General features: G+C 55.9%; 1 protein-coding gene across 1 annotated transcript in view; it reads right to left on the bottom strand.

Annotated features, from left to right (window-relative positions):
* Positions 1-20,080, bottom strand: part of MYO7B (myosin VIIB) — a 98,188-nt gene that overhangs the window by 39,643 nt on the left and 38,465 nt on the right. The window contains 8 exon segments of the mRNA XM_058301178.2: positions 1,431-1,566; positions 1,776-1,986; positions 4,042-4,184; positions 4,401-4,520; positions 5,477-5,553; positions 10,665-10,818; positions 13,567-13,680; positions 16,582-16,724. Of these exon segments, the coding sequence (XP_058157161.1) occupies positions 1,431-1,566; positions 1,776-1,986; positions 4,042-4,184; positions 4,401-4,520; positions 5,477-5,553; positions 10,665-10,818; positions 13,567-13,680; positions 16,582-16,724 (1,098 nt within the window).

The raw sequence follows: 20,080 nt of genomic DNA, 5'->3' as shown, positions 1-20,080 counted from the left end.
AGCCCCAGCCCCAAAGCCAGGGGTATCTTTAACACAAAGAAATCCATTCCACTCCTCCGCCCCATGACTTCTACATCCCTTCTCAGCCTGAGGCAGGCGGAGTGGACATCGGTCCAAATCCCTCAAGACTGAGGAATGAACAACAGCAAGAGGAGAGAGTGACTGCTGACAAGAGCAGATTTGCTGTTACTGTAGTTATTAACTTGTGTTAACTGAGTAACATGTCACCTTGATATAAAAATAAATTAAAAAATGGATCAAAGGACTAACTATAAGAGCTAAAACCAAAAAACTCTTAGAAGATAACACAGAGGACCTTGGATTTGGCATCAGTTTCTCAGTCACGACCCCAAAAGCACAGTCAACAAGGGAAAAAATAGACTTCGTCAAGATGAAAAACTTTCATGCCTTAAAGGATACCATAAAGAAAATGAAAAGAACCCACAGACTGGGTGGAAATATTTGACAATCACATATCTGATAAGGACTGGTATCCAGAAATGATAAACATCTCCATAGTACCAAGATGAACAACCCGGTGAAAACACAGGCAAAGTATGTGAGTAAATACTTTTTCCAAAGAAGATCTACAAGTGGCCCAAAAGCAGAAGACAGAAGTGCCTCACACCCAGGAATGGCTGTAATAGAAAAAGATGGGCAGTACCGGGCGTCGACAAGGATGGGGAGAGGTTGCAGCTGTCACATCCCACATGGCTGGAGGGAAAGCAAAGTAGGAGCTACTGTGGAGAACAGTTCAGAGGCTCCTCAAAAGCTGAGTGTGGCCTTACTAGACAACCCAGCAATTCCACTCCAATTCCACTCCAGGACCCTGACAGTTCATGGCCATATTAGATGCAATAGCCCAAAATGGGCAGAACCTGCATGTGCAGCCCCTGGTGACAGACGACCAGAACGCGGCCCAGCCTTCCAGGGAAAGGGTTCGGCAGGAACACGGAGTGAGGCAGACACTCGCTACAACACAGATGAGGCTAAGGGAAAGAGGCCGGGCACGCAGGACCACAGGCTATAGAATGCCGCTGACATGAAATGTCCAGAACAGACAAATCAAGAGCCAGAAAGTGGGTTTGCGGTTGCCTAGACCTGGGCTTGGGGAATGGATGAAGGGGTGTGTGTGAGAGAGAGAAAGAGAATGAGATAAAGGTGGAGGGAGGGAGCTTCAAGGGTCCTGGCTTCTTTTCAGGGAGATGAAAATGTTTTAAAAGTGACTGCGGCGATGGTTAGATAAATCGGCGAATACACTGAAAACCCCTGAACTGCACACTTTGGCTGCGTGACGCCTGCAGGATTGAATTAGGTGTCAGTGAATTAAACGTGTCCGGGCGACTCCACTCCCCTCCTGGCTCTGCCGTCCCCTGCCCATTTCCTCCTTCCCCCCGTCTCCCTGGACACAGGAGGGGAGCAGCACTCACCTTCGGCGTGGTAGTACACCTCGCCGGCGAAGTGAGCGATGCCAAACCTGGTGTCGTGGACGTTCTTGGACTGCAGGAAAGCCTTGTTGCTGGCGTGCACCCTGTGCAGTTTCTGCAGCATCGTGGCGTCTGTGCCCTGGAAGACCCAGGCGTCCTAGAGGCTGAGGACCACGAGCAGCTTGGGGGGGAACGGGGTGCACCCGCAGGGCTCCGGAGCCCCCTCCCTGGGCAAAGCAGCTGGACTTGGAGGTGCTGAAAGCCTGTCTACCACAGCCCGCCCCAGCGGAGCCCCCCAGTGTGAAGGGGGAGGACTGCCGAGAGGGGGGCGCCGGACTGGGGCCACACCTGCGGGAAGCGGCTCTCCTCATCCAGGAGAGAGATGACGCTCAGGGGCCTGAGGGACAGCAGGTCGAGCGTGGGCCGGTTGTCCGCGTAGTGGATGTGGTCCCAGGCGATGTCCTCCGAGCGGTACTCCTCCTGCTCCAGGCTGAAGACGTGCTGCACGAAGAACTGCTGCAGGTGCTCGTTGGCCAGGTTGATGCAGAGCTGCTCGAAGCTGCGGGGCGGCGCCTGTGGGTGCCCACGGACCACGCCCGGCCCGCGCGGCCTCCCCTTCTCGGCCTCCGCCACCGCCACGTCCTCCCCCCACAGCCAAAAGACTACAAGAAACGTGAAGGCTCGGCGGGGTGGACCGTCCAGCCCCTGCCCGGGGCTTTGCAGGGCCCTCTGGCAGCCCCCTGTCCTGGCACCGAGAGGGCCCAGAGCGTGGAGGGAGGACTGCCCCGGACCGAGCCCAGCTTCCGGAGCACCCGCCGCTGGGTCCACAACCGGCTGACGGCAGCCCCTCTGCACTGCCCCCGCCCCGATCCTCCAGCTGGGTCCCCACCTCGGGGAGCGGGAACGCCACCCGCTGTCCCCTGCCTCGAGAGGGAGACCAGGAAGTCGTGCGTGACGCCCGCCTCTCTCTCCCGCCCCCTTGCAATCGGTGGCCCAAGCCTGGCCCAGGCTCTGAAACGCCGCACAGCCCCGCGCCTTCTTTTCCTTCCCAGCGCCGCTGTCTGGGGCCAGGCGCCTTCGCTGCTCACCTGGAGCACGGCGGCGGCCTCCAGCCTTGCGCCTCCAGCTACTCTCCACCTGCCCTCTAAGGGGGAGCTTTCTGACATGTGAACCCCATCCAGCGGCTGCCCTGGCTTAGAATCCTGCCCCAGGAATTCCCATCGTTTTATAGGACCCAGACTCCCCGAGACCACCCCGGAAAGCCCTGGGCTGGGTTCTGCCTGCCTCTCGGGGCTTGCCTGGGATTTCTTTCACCTTCTAGAACGTGCGGGGTCCCCTACCTCTGTGTCTTCACACACTGGGTGCCCCCTCCTCTCTTTCCTCACTGCCCGGCTAGCTCTGCTCGTCCTTTGGGTCTTGCTTAGACACCTCTTTCTCAGGACTGGCCTCCCATGGATGCGAGACCTCATCGGGCCTGAGATTTAGCCCCGGCACTCGGGGAAGAGGTGCGTCCAGGTATTCCACTACGGCGGTAGGTGCTCAGTGGACACCTGGAGAAGGTATGACTAGGCCCGGGGCCCCTGCCGCGCCCCTGCACCAGCCCCCCGCCTGCTGCCCGGTCCCCACCCCAGCTGGGTGCTGCTGATGGCCTTCCTTGGGAGAGGGTCCCTGCCTCCATGGCTAGACCTGCAGCGCAGTCCACTCCTCCACCGAGGTGACCCCAGCTGTGCTTGCTCTGCTCGCCTGTCCCTCCTGGCACCAGGACCCAGTGATCTGGGCCTTGGACCTCCCACCGCAGGCCCCGCGCGCCCGAGTTTGGAATGGCTCTCATCCTGCCCATCCTGGCCGCCAAGGGGTCTCCTAAACCACTCCGCGGAGGGGGTGCCTTGGACAGGGCCCGGGGGCCTCTGCTTCTTGGAACCAGCGTCCCAGGCTCTGCCCTGCCAGGCTCCCCGGGGAGCCCAGCACGCACCCAGAACGCCTCCCGGGGCTCGCCCCCCAGCCCTCGTTGTCCTTGCCGGAACGCCTGGGGACACCCCTGTCCTCGCCTGTCCTCGTTGGGCTCCGCAGCCAGGCCCCCCTTCCCACTCTGCCCAGCCCGCCCCTTCAACACCGTCACGTTTGATGATGACCCTTCCAACCTGCTGTCCGGTGGCCGCTCTTCAGCCTCCAGTCTGGGGCTGGGGCTCCGGGAAATGCACTCCGAGGGGCTTGCCTCTCCGTACCCCCTCCAAACTCGATGTTAGGGCCGGCCTGCACATGCCCCTCCTCTTCCCCTCTTGCCCATCGTGGTCTCTCACCCAAAGGTGCAGCCGACTCAGTATCATTGATCGCCGTTGTCACCCTAATCTCATGTGATTCTTTGCTCTGGCTCACATGGGGCAACAAAGGCTGGGGCCCCGGCCCGGCTCCGAGGGATGGCTTTTAGCTCCGTGGCCTTCTCCAGACGTGCTGGGGACGCCGGGGGACGCACCCAGGCCAATCCCCGGCAATACTCTGAGCCTGCTCACAGCCCAGGCGCCCCAGCACCCGTGAGCAGAGCCGGAGGCTCGGGTAGAGCGGGGTGGGACCCGCCTTCCGCGTTCTGAAGGCTGGTGGACGGAGGCGTTCATACCTATTTTTCTGGAAATTTTCAAAACCAAATATGTCCAGGAGGCCGATGGCCCTTCGCACGTTCTTGGGGTCCTGGGCAGGTGGGGTGAAGATGGCGGCGTTGATCTTCCCGACGACCCACAGGAAGAGGTGCCCGTAGATTCCCTGGGGGGACACAGGGTGGGGGTGCCCCAGAGGGTTCTGTACCCTGGACAGGCCGCCCGCAGCCCCGGTCACAGGGGCCTCCCGAGGGACGTCCACCCACAGAGGCGGAGGCCCAGCTTCCAAGCCTGTGCCTCGCCTGCTCCCCAGCAGGGGGGCACGCTGGGGGACGAGACGCACAGGTGCTCGGGGGCGGGAGGGGGCCGCGGGCCGCCGTACCTTGACCAGGGCGTCCCTCCGGTCTGCCGCCTGGGCGAGGGTCAGGGGCCTGGTGACCAGCTCCCCGCGGATGACAATGGAGTGCTTGACCAGGCAGGCCCTCAGCGCCTGGTGCTGCACCTGGGGCAGGCGGGGGCTGCGTCACCTGGGCCTCAGCACCTGCTCGGCCTGTCTCAACAGGTGAGGGTGGCAGTGGGCCTGGGACCAGGGTCAGGCTCTACGGCCCAGCGCCAGGGTCCTGGGAGGTGGGCTGGGGCACAGGGAGGACACGCAAACCAGGGAACGTCGTGCTGGTCTCCTGGGGGGGGGGGCGGGCGCAAGGGGCTGGCACCCCAGGAGGGCCTTGGGAAACGAGGGGCTGGGAAATGAGGGGCGGGGGCCGCGGGGCCAGGCTTGGGCACTTGGTCGTGCCCCGGTAGGAGTTCCTGGCGCCTGGAGGCGGAGGGCTTTCAAGGGCAGGGGGCATCGGACCCAGCCCCCCCATCACACGGGGAAGGCAAGTTAGTGAGAACCCACCCCTGAGTTTCTAAGAATCCAACGAAGAGTGTTAGCACAACGCGCCTAACGGGATTCCCTTGTTTAATTGTTTTTGGCTCGTGGTATTAATTTCCACCAGAACCGGGATGTGATGACCTCCCTGGGTCCCCAAGGCACGCGCCTGCCACCCAGCAAGGCGGGGGGCTCAGAGGCTGGCCCCGGGACTCCTGAGCAGGTGCGTGGCGTGGGGAGCCCCAGGGGCACAGGACCAGGAGGGGGAGGCCAGCGTGGAGCCCCAGGACTGGGTGGGGTGCCTGGAGGCCAGCGTGGGCCGCCCGAGAGCGGCCCACGGGAAAGGGCCCGACTGGCCACTGCTGCTCGGGGCAGCCGGCGGGCGCCGCCCCAGAGCTGCCCCGGCCCCTGCCCCGCCCTGGCGGCGGCAACGGGGGCGGGAGGGGGGGGGGAGGGTGCGCCTCGAGCTGGGGGGAGGGCCGGGGGCCAGGAGAGGGTGAGAGAATCAGGCACGAGGGGCGGACCCGTGGGTCTCCATCAGCCCAGGACCGGGGACGCCCTGACGGTGGAGGTGACGGCCCGGCTACCTCCAGCAACTCCAAAATCACGGGGAAGGCGGGCGTCTCCCTCAGGTCGGAGGAGTCCAGGTTCTCAAAGACGGCGGCTAGGGAGAGAGGCAGCACGGGGGTCCCGTCAGGCCCAGCCTGGGCGCCCCCAGTGAGTCGGCTGTCCGTGGCGGGGGCTGGGACCCGCTTTAGGCCTCTCTCTGAGCACCTTATCTGTGAATTACGGTGGTGGGACGGGGTCCCGGCCCCGGGTGGGAGCAGGTTGAAGACACGAGGGCTTATGTGGTGGGGAGAGGTCTGAATTGGGGGTGGGTGGGGGCAGGAAGGGGGTCTCTTCAGAGAGATGATGCGCCACCCAGCCCACCAGAAACCTGGGCTCCATTTACTCACTCAATGAAGAGACACAAACACTAAAGGAGCACGCCTGGCGAGCTCCCCAGCCACCACGTCACCTGTCCTGGCGACCTCCACAGCCCACCACGTCACCTGTCCCCGGCGAGCTCCCCAGCCCACCACGTCACCTGTCCCCGGCGAGCTCCACAGCCCACCACGTCACCTGTCCTGGCGAGCTCCCCAGCCCACCACGTCACCTGTCCTGGCGAACTCCACAGCCCACCACGTCACCTGTCCCCGGCGACCTCCACAGCCTACCACATCACCTGTCCCCGGCGAAATCCCTGCCCCATCCGGTCAGGCCCTTTGCCCCACGCCGTCACGGCCACCTTCGCCTCTGACCTGCCCCGCGCCGTCGCGGCCACCTTCGCCTCTGACCTGCCCCGCGCCGTCGCGGCCACCTTCGCCTCTGACCTGCCCCGCGCCGTCGTGGCCACCTTCGCCTCTGAGCTGGACTCCCACAAGAGGCTCCTGCTTCAAGGTCTCCACCATAACCATCTCCCCCGTGACCCAACCTCCCCCTTAGGGCTGCACCCTGGGTGTTTTGTTTTTGCTCGTTGTTGCTATGGTAGTTTTTATACTTTTAAACATTTCAAAATAAAGCATACACGTAGAACAGTGCATAAAATCCAAAGGTGTTATACTGAATTATAAAGTCTACACTCACTGCGATGGTCAGGCTAACGTGTCAACTCGGCCAAATAATTGTGCCCAGTTGTTTGGTCCAGCAAGCACTGGGCTAATTGTGATACAAGGACATTTATGGGTTTTAGTCATTTACTGCATAGCTGGCTGATGACATCTACGATCAACCAAGGAGATTGCCGTCAGCAATGAGTAATGTTTGATCCAATCAGCTGAGTGCCTTAAAAGGGGAAGATTTCAGCAGAGAGAATTTCCCAGCTCATCTTTGGACAGCCAGTGTCTTTTGGGAACTCGTCAAGGACCTTCACTGGACTTGCTTCAGAGCCCCTGGTTTGCAGCCTGCCTGCAGAACCTGGACTTGGGGATCCCCACGGATACGTGAGAGAATTTTATAAAATCTCATACAATTCACAGATACCTCCTGTTGATTCTGTTTCCCTTGAGAACCCTGACTAACAGCTTGGTACCAGAAGCGTCTATTCCAGTTAAAACAGATTGCTTCCCCTTCCAGGATGGAGGCTGATGGCTCGATGTGGACATTTCCATGGCCTGGAACTGGACGCTTACAAGCCAATAAACCCCCGCTGTAAAAGCCAGCCCATTTCTGGTATATTGCTTTTGGCAGCTTTTAGCCAGTTAAGACAGTCTTCTATCCGCTCTTTCAGATTTTCTAACTTTTTTTGTCTCTCCGTGCTATATTCACATAGTTTCTTCTGACTCTACTTCCAGTTCACAAGTCTCTCTTCACATATATAAAACCAGCCATCAACCCCACCCTTTGAGCTCTTAATTCTGGTTATTTTATGTTTTTTCATTTCAGAATTTCTATTTCATTTCTGGAAAGTCACTTTTTATAGTTTCCAGTTCCCTGCCTAAAATTTCAAACTTGTTTTTTTAAAAAAATATATAAGCATAACTGTGTTATAGTCTGTGTCCAATAATTCCAGTATCTGAAATCTGTGGGGAAGCAGATGTGGCTCAAGTGCTAGGGCTTCCGCCACCATATGGAAGGGCCTGGGTTCGATCCCTGGGGCCTCCTGGTGAAAAAGAAGAAGAGAAAGCGTGCCCGCATGGCAAGCCAGTACCTGCGTGTGAGCCAAGTGCCTGTGTGGCAAGCCGAGTGCCCACTGACTGCCCACAGTGTGAGCCAAGTGCCCGCCTGGTGAACCAGCGCCCGCGCGAGTGAGTCACGCAGCAAGATGATGACACAACAAAAGAGAGATGAAGGGGAGAGTTAGGTGAAGCACAGCAGAGACCAGTAACTGAGGTGGTGCAGGTGATAGGGAAACTCTCTCCACATCAGAGGTCCCCAGGATTGAATCCTGGTGAATCCTAGAGGAGAAAAAATGAGAAGAGAAGACCAAAAAGAGAAATAGATACAGAGGATCACAAAGTGAATGGATACAGACAGCAAAAAACTGCAGGGTGGGAGTGGGGGAAATAATTTTTTAAAAATTTTAAAATTGAATCTGTGAGAGTCTTTCTATAGTCTCTTATTTCTGCTAGTTCTTGCCAACAATATTCTCTTTTCTTGCTTTTATTTATTTTTTACTACATGCTGGACATTGTGTTTGAAAAATTATTTGAAGGGATAATTTGCACTCTGGGGTGAAAGTATTTTTTTCCAGAGACAGTTGTCAGTGACTTCTGCCAGGTATGTGGGGGCACCAGTAGGTGAGGATCCCTTAATTCCTAGACCATCCCAGTGGCATAAACCGGTTTGCAAGTTCACTCACAGGTTCACTCTGACCCTGAGGGTTCCCAGCTTAAAGGGTGGGTTGACTGATCAGGGACTCCATCTTTGGAGGGTCATAAATGTTAACATTTTACCCCTAACCCTGTGAGGCTTCCAAAATCATACCTAAATTTTACAGATGTACTTTTTTCAGATTGCACTCAGGCAAGAGTAACTGTGCATCCTGGGTTTACTTCTTTGGGTTCTTACATCTAGATTCCAACCTGACAGATTTTAGTTATGGTGTTACCCCTTTGATGTTTTTAAGATATTTTAATACTTTGCTTTTTAAGTTGTCCTCAGCAGGAAGGCTGATCTGAATGACCTGGTCTGCTGTTCTCAGAAGTGGCAGAGTGAGAGTGATCTTTCTAAGAGCTAAGGCCATTTCCCTGGCCTTGAACTAGGGGAAGGACTCTAAACTTAGATTTCAATAGCAGTAAAATATCAAAAGAAATTTGAGAGATCAACACAATTTTCCCAACTCTTTATTTTGCTAAGAAAGATAATCTTTAAAAAAATCTCTGCCACTTATTATCATGAGTTCAGGAAAAAAAAAATGTTCTGATACTGAAAATTAGAAAGGACACAACTTCAAAAAATTGCATCGGTTGAGCTTTATGAAAAATCCACTGCATTGCCCTTATTTTTCCCATTTCTTTGATCCAGTGAAAACTTCTTAACCATAGTGGTCCATGGTTTGGCATTTGGAAATTTTTGGTCTTCAGGATTAAGGTCAGACTCCCTGGCATGGAATACAAAACCTTATAAACTTGGCCCCCATCTACCCCTAAACCTAATTTTATTGATAGTTACCCTGACATCCTAAACTCACATGAAATTGCTTGACTTTCTCTGAATGCCATTATGACAGTTTGAATTTGGTGGACCCCCCCAAAAAAATTGTTTTTGAACGAATCCATTCCTGTGGGTGTGAGACACTTTGATTGCATTACATTCAGTTAAGTGAACTTGATTAGATCACTTGATTAGATCGCTTTAGATTGGACTATGTGAGTGAAGCATGACTCAGGTTGGGTCTCTACCCTCTGACATAGAGGATAGACACAGACACAGAGAGAAAGAAGATACATAGAAAAGGGAGCTCTGCCACTTTGTCCTGGCCATGTGAGAAGGAGGACTCAAGGATCACTAGCAGTCGAAGCTGAGGCATGATGCCCTCAAGAGGCTGGCACACTTCAGCTTAAGGCTGAAGAGATGAGTGATATTCCTGATTGCCCACAGTGAGGCTCGGGGAGAAGGTAGAGCAGCTGAGGTTGAGAGGGGAGGCCAGGAAAGAAATAAGCCATATGCTGATTGCCCATAGCAGAGCTCCTGGACGTGAGCTTTGAGGGGCAGCAGGGACCTGGGCAGAGAGCGGCGGCCATCATGCCTGGTCACATGGCAGGGCACCAGGGTCACCAGTAGCCGACTTTGGTGAGAGAGCATCTTAATGGTGCCATGATTTGGACATTTTTGCAGGCTTGGAACTGTAAGCGTTTATCCTAAATAAATTTCCCATTATAAAAGCCAACCCATTTCTGGTGCTCTCCATTGGCATCATTTGGCAAACAAATGTAGCTATCTCTGTATTTTTGTTCTGTTTTGTTTTGTTTCCAGCCATCCGTTTTTGTCCACGCTGTTTCCTGTGTCTGGGAAATCCTGCCCACTCTCACCCACTACCTTCTGCTCATTTTAGCTCCCTTGCCATTGAGTTGTCTCCCCCAGGCATGTCCCTGTTCATTGTCCTTATCACTCTCTGTGTCCCTGCCTCTCTAGTTATGTCTCCTCCTGAAGATTCTGAGCTCTCTGCGGGCAGAGGCCATGCCTCGCTCATCTCTAAATTATTGGTACCGAGCACTGGGCCAGTGAAGGTTTGCTAAGGGAGCATCAGGTTAAAGAACAGGCTGGAGGGCACACAGGGATTGCGAACATGTGAGTAAGATTTGCACACTTCCCTTCCGCAGCCATTCAGACATTACCAGTCGTTCCTCGGAGTCTCCGAATGCCGATCCATTTCCTTGCAGCCACGTGGGTGTGTCTATCATCCCGTGCTGGCTGCACCCACATAAGCTAGCCTGGCCCCCATCTGTGCCTGTTCCCGTGGCCTGGTGCTCCCTGACCACCTGCTTGGGAGTGTTTCTCACCTTTCTCTTGTGGTTTTCCTGGTCTCTGCCTTGCACCCCCCCAAACCCCTGCCCTGAGCCCCTTCTGCCCACCTTGCCCCTGGGTGGAGGTGTCACTGAGAGATGGGGAAGTAAAGGCAGGGCCAGACCCGCTGCAGGCCCTCCAGGCCGGCGCGAAGACGCGGCCAGGTGCTGCCCTTCCCCGGGGCCTCAGTTTCCCTGTCTGCACAAGGACAGGGCTGGGTGACCGGTGAAATCCCTGAGACTCCCTCCTCCTCCTGTCCCGGCCCCTCCCCCAGGAGTGGGGCGTTACCCATGAATTCCACGTTCCCCAGGTGCAGGATGGCGGCCAGGAGCTTGCTCAGGTCCCAGTTCTCGGCGTCGGAGAACAGGAGGATCTTCATGGCCGAGCGCACGTGGGCGTAGTCCTGCGCGTCGTGGCGCCCCTCGCACGAGGTGCCGTCGCCCTGCGGGTGGGGCGCGGCGGCTAAGGGGCGGCCCCGGGGACCACGGGCAGGTGGGGGGCCGCCGCCCCTGCAACGCCTTCCCCCGCCCTCCTAGGCCCGCGGGAGATGCGCAGCGGGAACCCAGCCAGGGCGCTGCCGGCTCCCACTCGGGACGCGGGGCGCCCAGGGAGGCGCGAGCCCAGGAACGCGGGCGCCTGTCTGCCAGACCACCACATCCCAGAAAGAGCGCTGGCGAGGGGCCTCGAGCCCCAGGTGTGCTCTGTAACCTTGTCTCTGAAATGCTAGTCTCTGGGGCCCTAATACTCCAATACCCTGGCACTGCGATGCCTTAGTGCTCCAGTACCCCACTATTCCAATACCATAGCACTTCAATACATTAGCACTCCAATACCCTAGCAATTCCATACCCTAGCATTCAATACCCTAACACACCAACACCCTAGCACTCTAATAGCCTCAGTACTCCAATACCCTAGCTTTCTAATACCCTAGTACTGCAATACCCTAGTACTCCGATACCCTAGAATCCTAACACCCTAGTACTCCAATACCCTAGGATCCTAATACCCTAGCATTCGATACCCTAGCACTCTGATACCGTAGGACCCTAATACCCTAGCGTTCGATACCCTAGCACTCCGATACCCTAGGATCCTAATACCCTAGCATTCGATACCCTAGCACTCCGATACCCTAGGATCCTAATACCCTAGCATTCGATACCCTAGCACTTGATACCGTAGGACCCTAATACCCTAGCACTCCGATACCCTAGCACTCCGATACCCTAGGAACCTAATACCCTAGCATTCGATACCCTAGCACTCTGATACCGTAGGACCCTAATACCCTAGCACTCCGATACCCTAGCACTCCGATACCCTAGGATCCTAATACCCTAGCATTCGATGCCCTAGCACTCTGATACCCTAGTCTTTGGCACCTGAGGGCCTGGACCCCAGGGTCTAGAAACAGGTCCGGCTGGGCCTGAAAGCTGTCCCCAGCTAAGGAGTGCCTGGAGCTGTGCCGGGGGCGAGGCACAGAGAAGGCTAGGGCAAGGGGAGGCCGAGGCCCACCGGCTCCGGGCGGAGAGAACCCTCCAGTGCCTGCCGTCGTGACCCCCGGCTCTGAAGCCTAAGCGCACGTCGTCCCCCGCGCACCGCCCCCGCTCCAGGTCCTGGCGCCTGAGGGGGAGAACTGAAGAAGCAGCAGAGGCTGGGGCCTGGGGAGAGGACAGCGGAGCCAGGTGACGAGGGCGCCGGCGTCAGCGGCGTCAGCGCCGGCCCTGTGCGGCCCGGGCCCACGCCCGACACCTTAACGGCCGCTTGTCCCTCGTCCCTCCAGTCGGGTCAGCTGGCCGGCCTCACCCGTGTCCTGGTGGGCTCCTCACTGAACACACACTTCTCAGGGCCCCCCGGGCCCGGCCCTGGGCGGCTCGCTGGAAATTAGAAACCGGGAGACCAGCCCTGCCCAGCGGAAGCCGTCACCGCGTGCCGTGCTTGCGGCAGGGGTCGGGGCCAGCCCTGCCCGGGTGGGGACGGCTCCCGCACGCTGCGTGGCAGAGCGGTGGGGAGCACGGAGGCCCAGGGGGCATCAGGCTGGCGGGGGCTGGGGGTGGGCTGCAAGGAGCGTGGACTTGCAGCTGCGGGACACGGGGAGTCTGCGCAAGGCCATCAGGCCTGGCACGCGCAGCCTTGCATTTGGGAAGACCGCCGTGGCTGCAGGGAGGACGCGGGCTAGAGGGCCAAGCCGGTGACAGCAGCCCCGCGGGGACCCCGCCCGGTCCCGGCAGAGAGCGCAGAGCCGGGCTCCACCTGCGTCTGCCCTCATCAAAGCTCGCTGCTCTCTGCCTTGCTGTTCCGGGCAGGACAGCGGGTACAGCTGGGGCTCCCTCCCGGGGCGCCGACCGGGAGGGGCGATTGGATATGAAATCGAGGGCAGGCGGGGCGTGGAGGCGAGTCCCCAGCTTTCTGCCCAGCGGGGACAGAGGTGGTCTGGTGTGGGAAAGGGGCTGGGACGAGCTGTCCAGTCATGAAGCCAGGCGGAAGGCAGGGGCCTGGGGAGGGGACGGGAAAGGGGACCCCGGGCCCAGCCGGGGATGGGGCAAGAGGTGGCACTGAAAACCGAGGGTGGAGCAGGCACCAGCCCTTCCCCCTGATCCCTGCTTCTTTCTCTATGTGCTGTTGAGGGGAGGGAAGGGAGGAAGGGGGAGAGGGAAGGGAAAGGAAGAGTAGGGAGAAAAGAGGAGGGGAAGGGAAGGAAAGAGAGGGTAGAGGAGAGTGGGAGGGGAAGATCGGGGTGGAGGGGGGGAGAGAGGCAAAGAGAGGAGGGGAGGGAGGGAAGGGGAAGAGAAGGGAGAAGAGAGGAGAGGGGAAGAGAGGGACAAGAGAGGAGAAGGGGAAGAGAGGGAGAAGAGAGGAGAAGGGGAAGAGAGAGAGAAGAGGAGGGGAGGGGAAGAGAGGGAGAAGAGAGGGAGAAGAGACTGGGAAGAGAGGGACAAGAGAGGAGGGGAAGGGAAGAGAGGGAGAAGAGGAGGGGGAAGAGAGTGGAGGAAAGGAGGGGAGGGGAAGAGAGACAAGAGTGGAGGGGAGGGGAAGAGAGGGAGAAGAGAGGAGAGGGGAAGAGAGGGAGAAGAGAGGAGAGGGGAAGAGAGGGGGAAGAGAGGAGAGGGGAAGAGAGGGAGAAGAGAGGAGAGGTGAAGAGGGGGAAGAGCGGCGCGGAGCGCAGGGGCGGCGGGCGGGGGCTCACCGTGGCGAGGTAGTGGTACTCGGAGGGCGTGCCCAGGCCCAGCAGCCTCTTCTCCTCGGGGCTCATGCCCATGAGCATGCAGTAGAAGATGTGGTAGTTGCGCTCCCCGGGGGCCTGCCGAGAGGGTGTCCGGAGCGGGGTCACCGGCAGTCCTGCAGGCTGCCCGCCTCCGGCTGCCGCCCGCCCCCGTCCGGCCTCGGCTCCAAGGCCTCTGCAGGCTGGGTGGCCCTGCATCAGCCCCGGGCGGCCCGGCCGCCCTCCCCGCCCCGAGGCCGGCTCGTCCTGACAGCCAAGAGCCGCAGGCACCGTCATGGGGCCTCGGCTCGCCCCAGGCTCACTGCCCGCCGCGTCCACAGCCCAGGACCCCAGCGGGCGGGCCGGGCCAGCACCCGTGCACAAAGCCCTCGTGCTCGCCCACTGGGCGCCCACGTCCACGGGGCCACCCGAGCCTTCTCTGTTATTTCAACACACGCTGTGAATGCACCCCCGTCGCAGGAATTCTAACACCCCGAAGTAGGCGGTGTTAAAGGGGAGAATTTCCCTTCGCCCCGGACCGTTCCTCAATTCCTCCTCTCCCCTCCCAGAGCTTCTCAGTGGTTCTGCCTCTTTCCAGGCATGTAAAGCATTAACTTACAGTATATCTATAAATAACTTACTTTTCCTTTTTTTTGGGGGGGGGGGGGATTACACAAAAGGGATCATCCTGAACATATTGGGTTTAAAAAGAAACTCTTTTCCATGTCAATACGTGTCTTGAACCCGTCATCACTCAAAACCAGCGTCCCATAGGTCAAGTGGGCCATTGCTTGGTAACCTCTTAGCACGGACAGGGCTGTTTCAAGCCTGTCGACTAAGTTCCCTTAACCAGTTCTAGGAACTCACTAACCACTGGGGGAAGAAGCACAAGCTTCTGGAGAGGGAAAACTTCAGAGTCAGAGGCCCCTCCGCCACCACCACCACCACCACGCGCTGTCTCCCGGGCCCTGGGCATTGCCCCAACTTATCTGGATTCAGTTTCTTCATCTGTACAATGGGATCATGAGACCTACCTCTCCTGGCTGTTGTGAAGATCAAATGGGATAGTATAGGTATGGCAGTTTGAAATACTTTTATGATTCCCAAAAAGAGGAAGGCCCTATTTTTGTTTGGGATGGAACCCAGGACCTCGTATTTGGGAAGCCAGAGCTCAACCACTAAACCACACTGGCTCCCTTGAGTCGGTTTTCTCGTTTGTTTGCTTGTTGCTTGTTTCCATTCTTAGGAGGCACTGGGCACCTAACCCAGGAGCTCCCTTGTGGAAAGCAGGTGCTCAGCTGCTGACCACATCCACTCCAATAGCAAGTTTTTAAATTAGTCCATTCCTGCGGCGTGAGACCCTTTCCATTTGTCCACACCAGTGAGATGTGACTCAGGTTGAGTCTTCACCCTCTTGCTGGGTCTGATATAAACTGGACACACAGGAAAGGGAAGCCACCGAATTACATGGATCCTGCCATGGGAGGGAGAGGACTGCAGGAAAACAGAAGCCCCGAGAGGCTCAGGGGCGGAGGCCTGGGGAAAGGTGAAGGAAGCGGAGTGGCCTCTGCCTCTGAAGAGGAGGCGGGAAGAGCCGCGCCCTGAGCCTGGGGCCCTCGGCGGAGCTCCAGGAGCCGGTCGATTCTGGGGGGGAGGCCGGACCTCGGCGGGGGTCAGCAGCCGTCTCGATTCACCACGTGGCCGGACGCCAGGACCAACAGTAGCTGGCTTTGTGGGAAGCGGACTTGGCCCAATGGTTAGGGCATCCGTCTACCATAAGGGAGGCCCGCGGTTCAAATCCCGCATGGAGCTGGCCCATGCACAGTGCTGATGCGCGCAGGGAGTACCCTGCCACGCAGGGGTGTCCCCCACATAGGGGAGCCCCACGTGCAAGGAGTGCACCCCGCAAGGAGAGCCGCCCAGCACCAAAGAAAGTGCAGCCTACTCAGGAATGGCGCCGCACACACGGAGAGCTGACGCAGCAAGATGACGCAACAAAAAGAAACACAGATCCCCGTGCCACTGACAACAACAGAAGCGGACAAAGAAGACGCAGCAAATGGACACAGAGAACAGACAACTGGTGGGGAGGAAGGGGAGAGAAATTAAAAAATAAATAAATCTTTTTTAAAAAACCAGCACTGACTTTGGTGAGAAAGCACCTCTGAGGATGCCTCGACTTGGACATTTCACAGCCTCAGAACCGTAGGCTTTAGCCCCAAATAAATCCCCTTTCTAAAAGCCAGTTCATTTCTGGTGCTTGGCATCGGCAGCCCTCTGGCAAACTGAAACAATGCGCAAAGGCCTGGCATCAGCCAGCAGTCACTGCACGTGCGCTTCCTCATCCAGCTTTCCCTGGGGCTGGGCAGTCTGTCCACCCTCACAGCCCCAAGCCCTCTTTGGGGGGGGAGGGTGCCCCCTCCAGACCTTGCCACGTGTACCTTTCCCTGACGAGGCTGTGCTAATTCTGATTTTGCGGGTGCTGCTTAAACCGGGGCCCATCCCGGAGCAGCTATGGTGACCAATGAAACTGCAGGGCCCCATGTTCGAGAAGTGTGAAGCGTTTGGAGATGGCAGCAGCAGAGCCCTCAGCACAGCGAGGGTCCCGTCTGAGCGCCGAGCCCCGTGTCTGCACGGGTGCCGTGCCCGTGGCGCCAGCCTTGCTCCCTGCCACCCCCTTCCGGCATCGGGTTCCCTGCCACGACCTCCGCACACCCTTCCCAGCCTCAGGATGAAGAAAATTGTACGAATGAAAAATTCAGAATGGAGAAAATTCTATCATTTGTTTTCCCGAAACACTGGGCAAAGACCATCACCGTCCAATTCTGGGGACCCCCGGCCCATCTCACGGTAAGGCTGGGGTTTGGTGGGGGCACACTGAGACCCGTGGGGGACGGAGGAGGGGACGCCCCTTCGGAGTCTCCCCGCATCCCGCTCCCCAGCAGAGGTTTCCCCAGGCGAGCGGCCTGGACACCAGCTCCTCCCGCAGCGGAGGCTCACCTGCCGGCACACCCGGGACTTCTCCAGGAGGAACTGCTCGATGCGCGCCCCCTCGATGACCCCGCTGGGGCTGAAGTAGATGTCGATGTACTTCCCGAAGCGGCTGGAGTTGTCGTTGCGGATCGTCTTGGCGTTTCCGAAGGCTGGGAGGAGCCGGGGAGGCCGGGGTTGGAGAGAGAGGAGAGCGTTTACGTTCGTCAGGGTCATCAGGGAAGGCATCTCGGAGGCGGTGGGAACCGGGCGAGAGCTGAAGGGTGGGTAGGATTTGACCGTAGCTGTGGCAGCCAGGGGCGCGCTCAGGAGGCAAAGTGGGGTTCTGGAGTCAGACGTGTGGGCTCTGCCTGCAGACTGGGGGATTGGGCTGAAACATCAGCTACAGGAGGGGAGCAGGGAAGGGCAACCTAACTAGTTAGCCCTATGCCAGCCCATAAAAAAACCTCCATCAATATAGAGGATAGAAATAATTCAGAGTAAGTTCTCCAAACACAGATACCAGAAAGCAGTAACAGAAAAAAAAAGGGAAACACAAAAAAAAGTGGAAGTCAAACAACACGCTCCTAAATAATCAACAGTCAAAGAAGGACTCAAAAAGGGAAATCAGAACATACTGTGAGATGCATGAAAATGAAGATACAACTTACCAAACATATGGGATGCAGCTAAAGCAGTACTTAGAGGGATATGTATAAATGTAAACATCTGCGTCTTTAAAAACCTCAAATCAATAACCTATCCTCAAGAAATGGGAAAAGGTAGAGTATGCTAAACCCAAAACAAGCAGAAAGAAGAAAATTGTAAAGATTAGAGTGGAAATTAGCGAAATAGAGAATAGAAAAGCAGTAGAGGGAAGTGGATGTGGTGCAATGGATTGAGAGTTCGCCTACTGTATAGGAGGTCCAGGGTTCAAACCCAGAGCCTCCTGGCCCATGTGGTGAGCTGGCCCATGCTCAGTGCTGCCACGTGCAAGGAGTACTGTGCCACTCACGGATGCCTCCACGTAGGGGTGTCCCACGCACAGGTATTGTGCCCCACAAGGAGAGCCAACCCGTGCAAACAAAGCACAGCCTGCCCAGGAGTGGTGCCACACACATGGAGAACTGATGCAGCAAGATGATGCAACAAAAATTGAGACACAAATTCCTGGTGCTACCGAGAATGCAAGCGGACACAGAAGAACACACAGCGAATGGACACAAAAGAGCAGACAACGGTGGGGGGGGGGGGCAGGCAGGGGAGAGAAATAAATAAAAATAAATCTTAAAAAAGAAAAAAAGAAAAGCAGAGAGATGTAAAGCTTCTTTAAAAATAAAGGAAGGGGGAAAGAAAACGAAAAGCAACAGAGAAGATCAGGGAGACCAAAAGTTGGGTCTTCGAAAAGAGCAGTAAAATGACAAAACTTTAACTAGATTGATTAAGAAAAAGAGAAATTTCAAATTGCTAGAATCAGAAATCCTTACAGAAATAAAAAAGAATTATAAAAGGAATACTGTGAACAACTGTATGCCAAAAACATAGATAACTTAGATTAAATGCACAAATTCCTAGAAAGACACAAACTACTGAAACTGACCCAAGAAGAATCAGACAGTCCGAATAGACCTATAACAAATGGAGAGATCGAATTAGTAATAGTAAAAAAAAAACTACCCACAAAGAAAATCCCAGGCCCTGATGATTTCACTTGTGAATTTTATCAAACATTTAAGGAATGAATACCAACTCTTCACAAACTCTCAAAAAAAAAGAAGATAGAAGAGGAGGGGAAACTTCCCAAGCCATTTCATGAGACCAGTATGACCCTAATACCAAAACCAGAGACATCACAAGAAAAGAAAACCACAGGCCAATATCTCTTAAGGATAAAGATGCAAAAATCCTCAACAAAATACTAGCAAACCAAATCCAGCAGCATGTACAAAGGACTGCGCGGTGGGACTGAGTGGGATCTATCCCAGGATGCGAGGACGATTCAACCTAAAATCAATTAATGTAATACATCCTGTCAATAGCACAAAAACACAAAAGCACAAAAACACAATAGACCAGAAAGGGTATTTGGCAAGCTCCAACACCCTTTCATAACAACAACATCAACAAACTAAAAATAGAAGGAGCGTCCTCAACCTGATAAAGGACAGCTATGAAAATTCCATAGCTAACGTCATGCTCCATGTGAGACAGAAAGCTTTGCCCCTGAGATCAGGAAAGAGACAAGGATGCCTGCTTCTGCCATTTACTCAACACAATAAGACTCCACTTCACACACACTGGGATGGCTAGGACCAAGATCAGACGATCACTGCTGAGGATGTAGAAAAATCAGAACCCTCAGACACTGCTATGGGAATGTCACTGGTACAGTCCTTCTGGAAAAGCCTGGCAGTTCCTGAAATGATTAAACCTAAAGTTACCATATGACCAGAAATGTGTGCATGAATGTTGATCACAGCATTATTCATAATAGCCAAAAGATGGAAACAACCCAAATGCCCATCAACTGTGGTATATATAGTTGATAGAATGTTACTCAGCTATAAAAAATGAAACACTGATGTATGCTACATACAACATGGATGAATCTTAAGAACATTGTGCTGGCTGAAAGAAGCTACACACGACAGACCACATATTATATGATTCCACTCGTTGAAATGTCCAGAATAGGAAAATCTATAGAAATGGAAAGAAATCTACAGAGATGCTTGCCAGGGGTAGAGGTGAGGGTTTAGGGGGAATGAAAAATGATAGCTAAAAGGTACGGGGTTGCTTTCGGAGGTGATGAAAATACTCTAAAATTGTGATGATGACTGTATGTATCTGTGAACATAATGAAAAACACTGAAGTGTACACTTTGGGTGAATTGTATAGTGTGTGGACTATATCTCAAACAAAAGTAAAAAATTTGGAAAAGAAAGGAGGGGAGAGGGGAGGGGAGGAGAGGGGAGGAGAGGAGAAGAGGGGAGGGGAGAGGAAGCAGTAGAACCTGATGCTCAGCTGTCAGGGTGCAGTTGGCCGACGTCGCACTTTTCTAGCTGCCCAGCCAGTGACCTAGCACATATGGGGGATGAGAGCCTGGTCATTTTGCAGGACTACTCAGAGGGGCAGCGTTTGCTCCTGAGCTCCCCGCCGGGCTGGGCAAGTCTTTGTCAGCTGGAACCTCTCCCTGCCGGAGCCTGCGTCCCCTCCTCCTGCCTTCCCTAAGCATCCCATGGCATCCCAGTCTGCAGGCAGCTCCTGCCCTCTCCTGCTTCCTCCCTCTCTGTCTTCGACAGGCGTGGAGCCCTGACTCCATCTCTTTATCTGCTTCCCAGTGACCCCAACTGCCACGCCCAGCATTTCCTAAACTTGTCTGTTCTCAGAGCCCTTTTACAAGGGACGAGGTGTTCCCACGCTGGGGAGCACATGTGGCAAAGGCTGGCCACGTCTGTCCTCTCCAAGCTGCCTGGAGCACCCACACGTGCCGCCCACCCAACCCTGGTCTTCCTGGGAACCCGTGAG

Source organism: Dasypus novemcinctus, chromosome 7, assembly GCF_030445035.2.
Source record: "Dasypus novemcinctus isolate mDasNov1 chromosome 7, mDasNov1.1.hap2, whole genome shotgun sequence".
Lineage (NCBI taxonomy): Eukaryota > Metazoa > Chordata > Mammalia > Cingulata > Dasypodidae > Dasypus > Dasypus novemcinctus.
The sequence above is the reverse complement of the archived record's forward strand: the minus strand, read 5'-3'. Positions and strand labels throughout refer to the sequence as shown.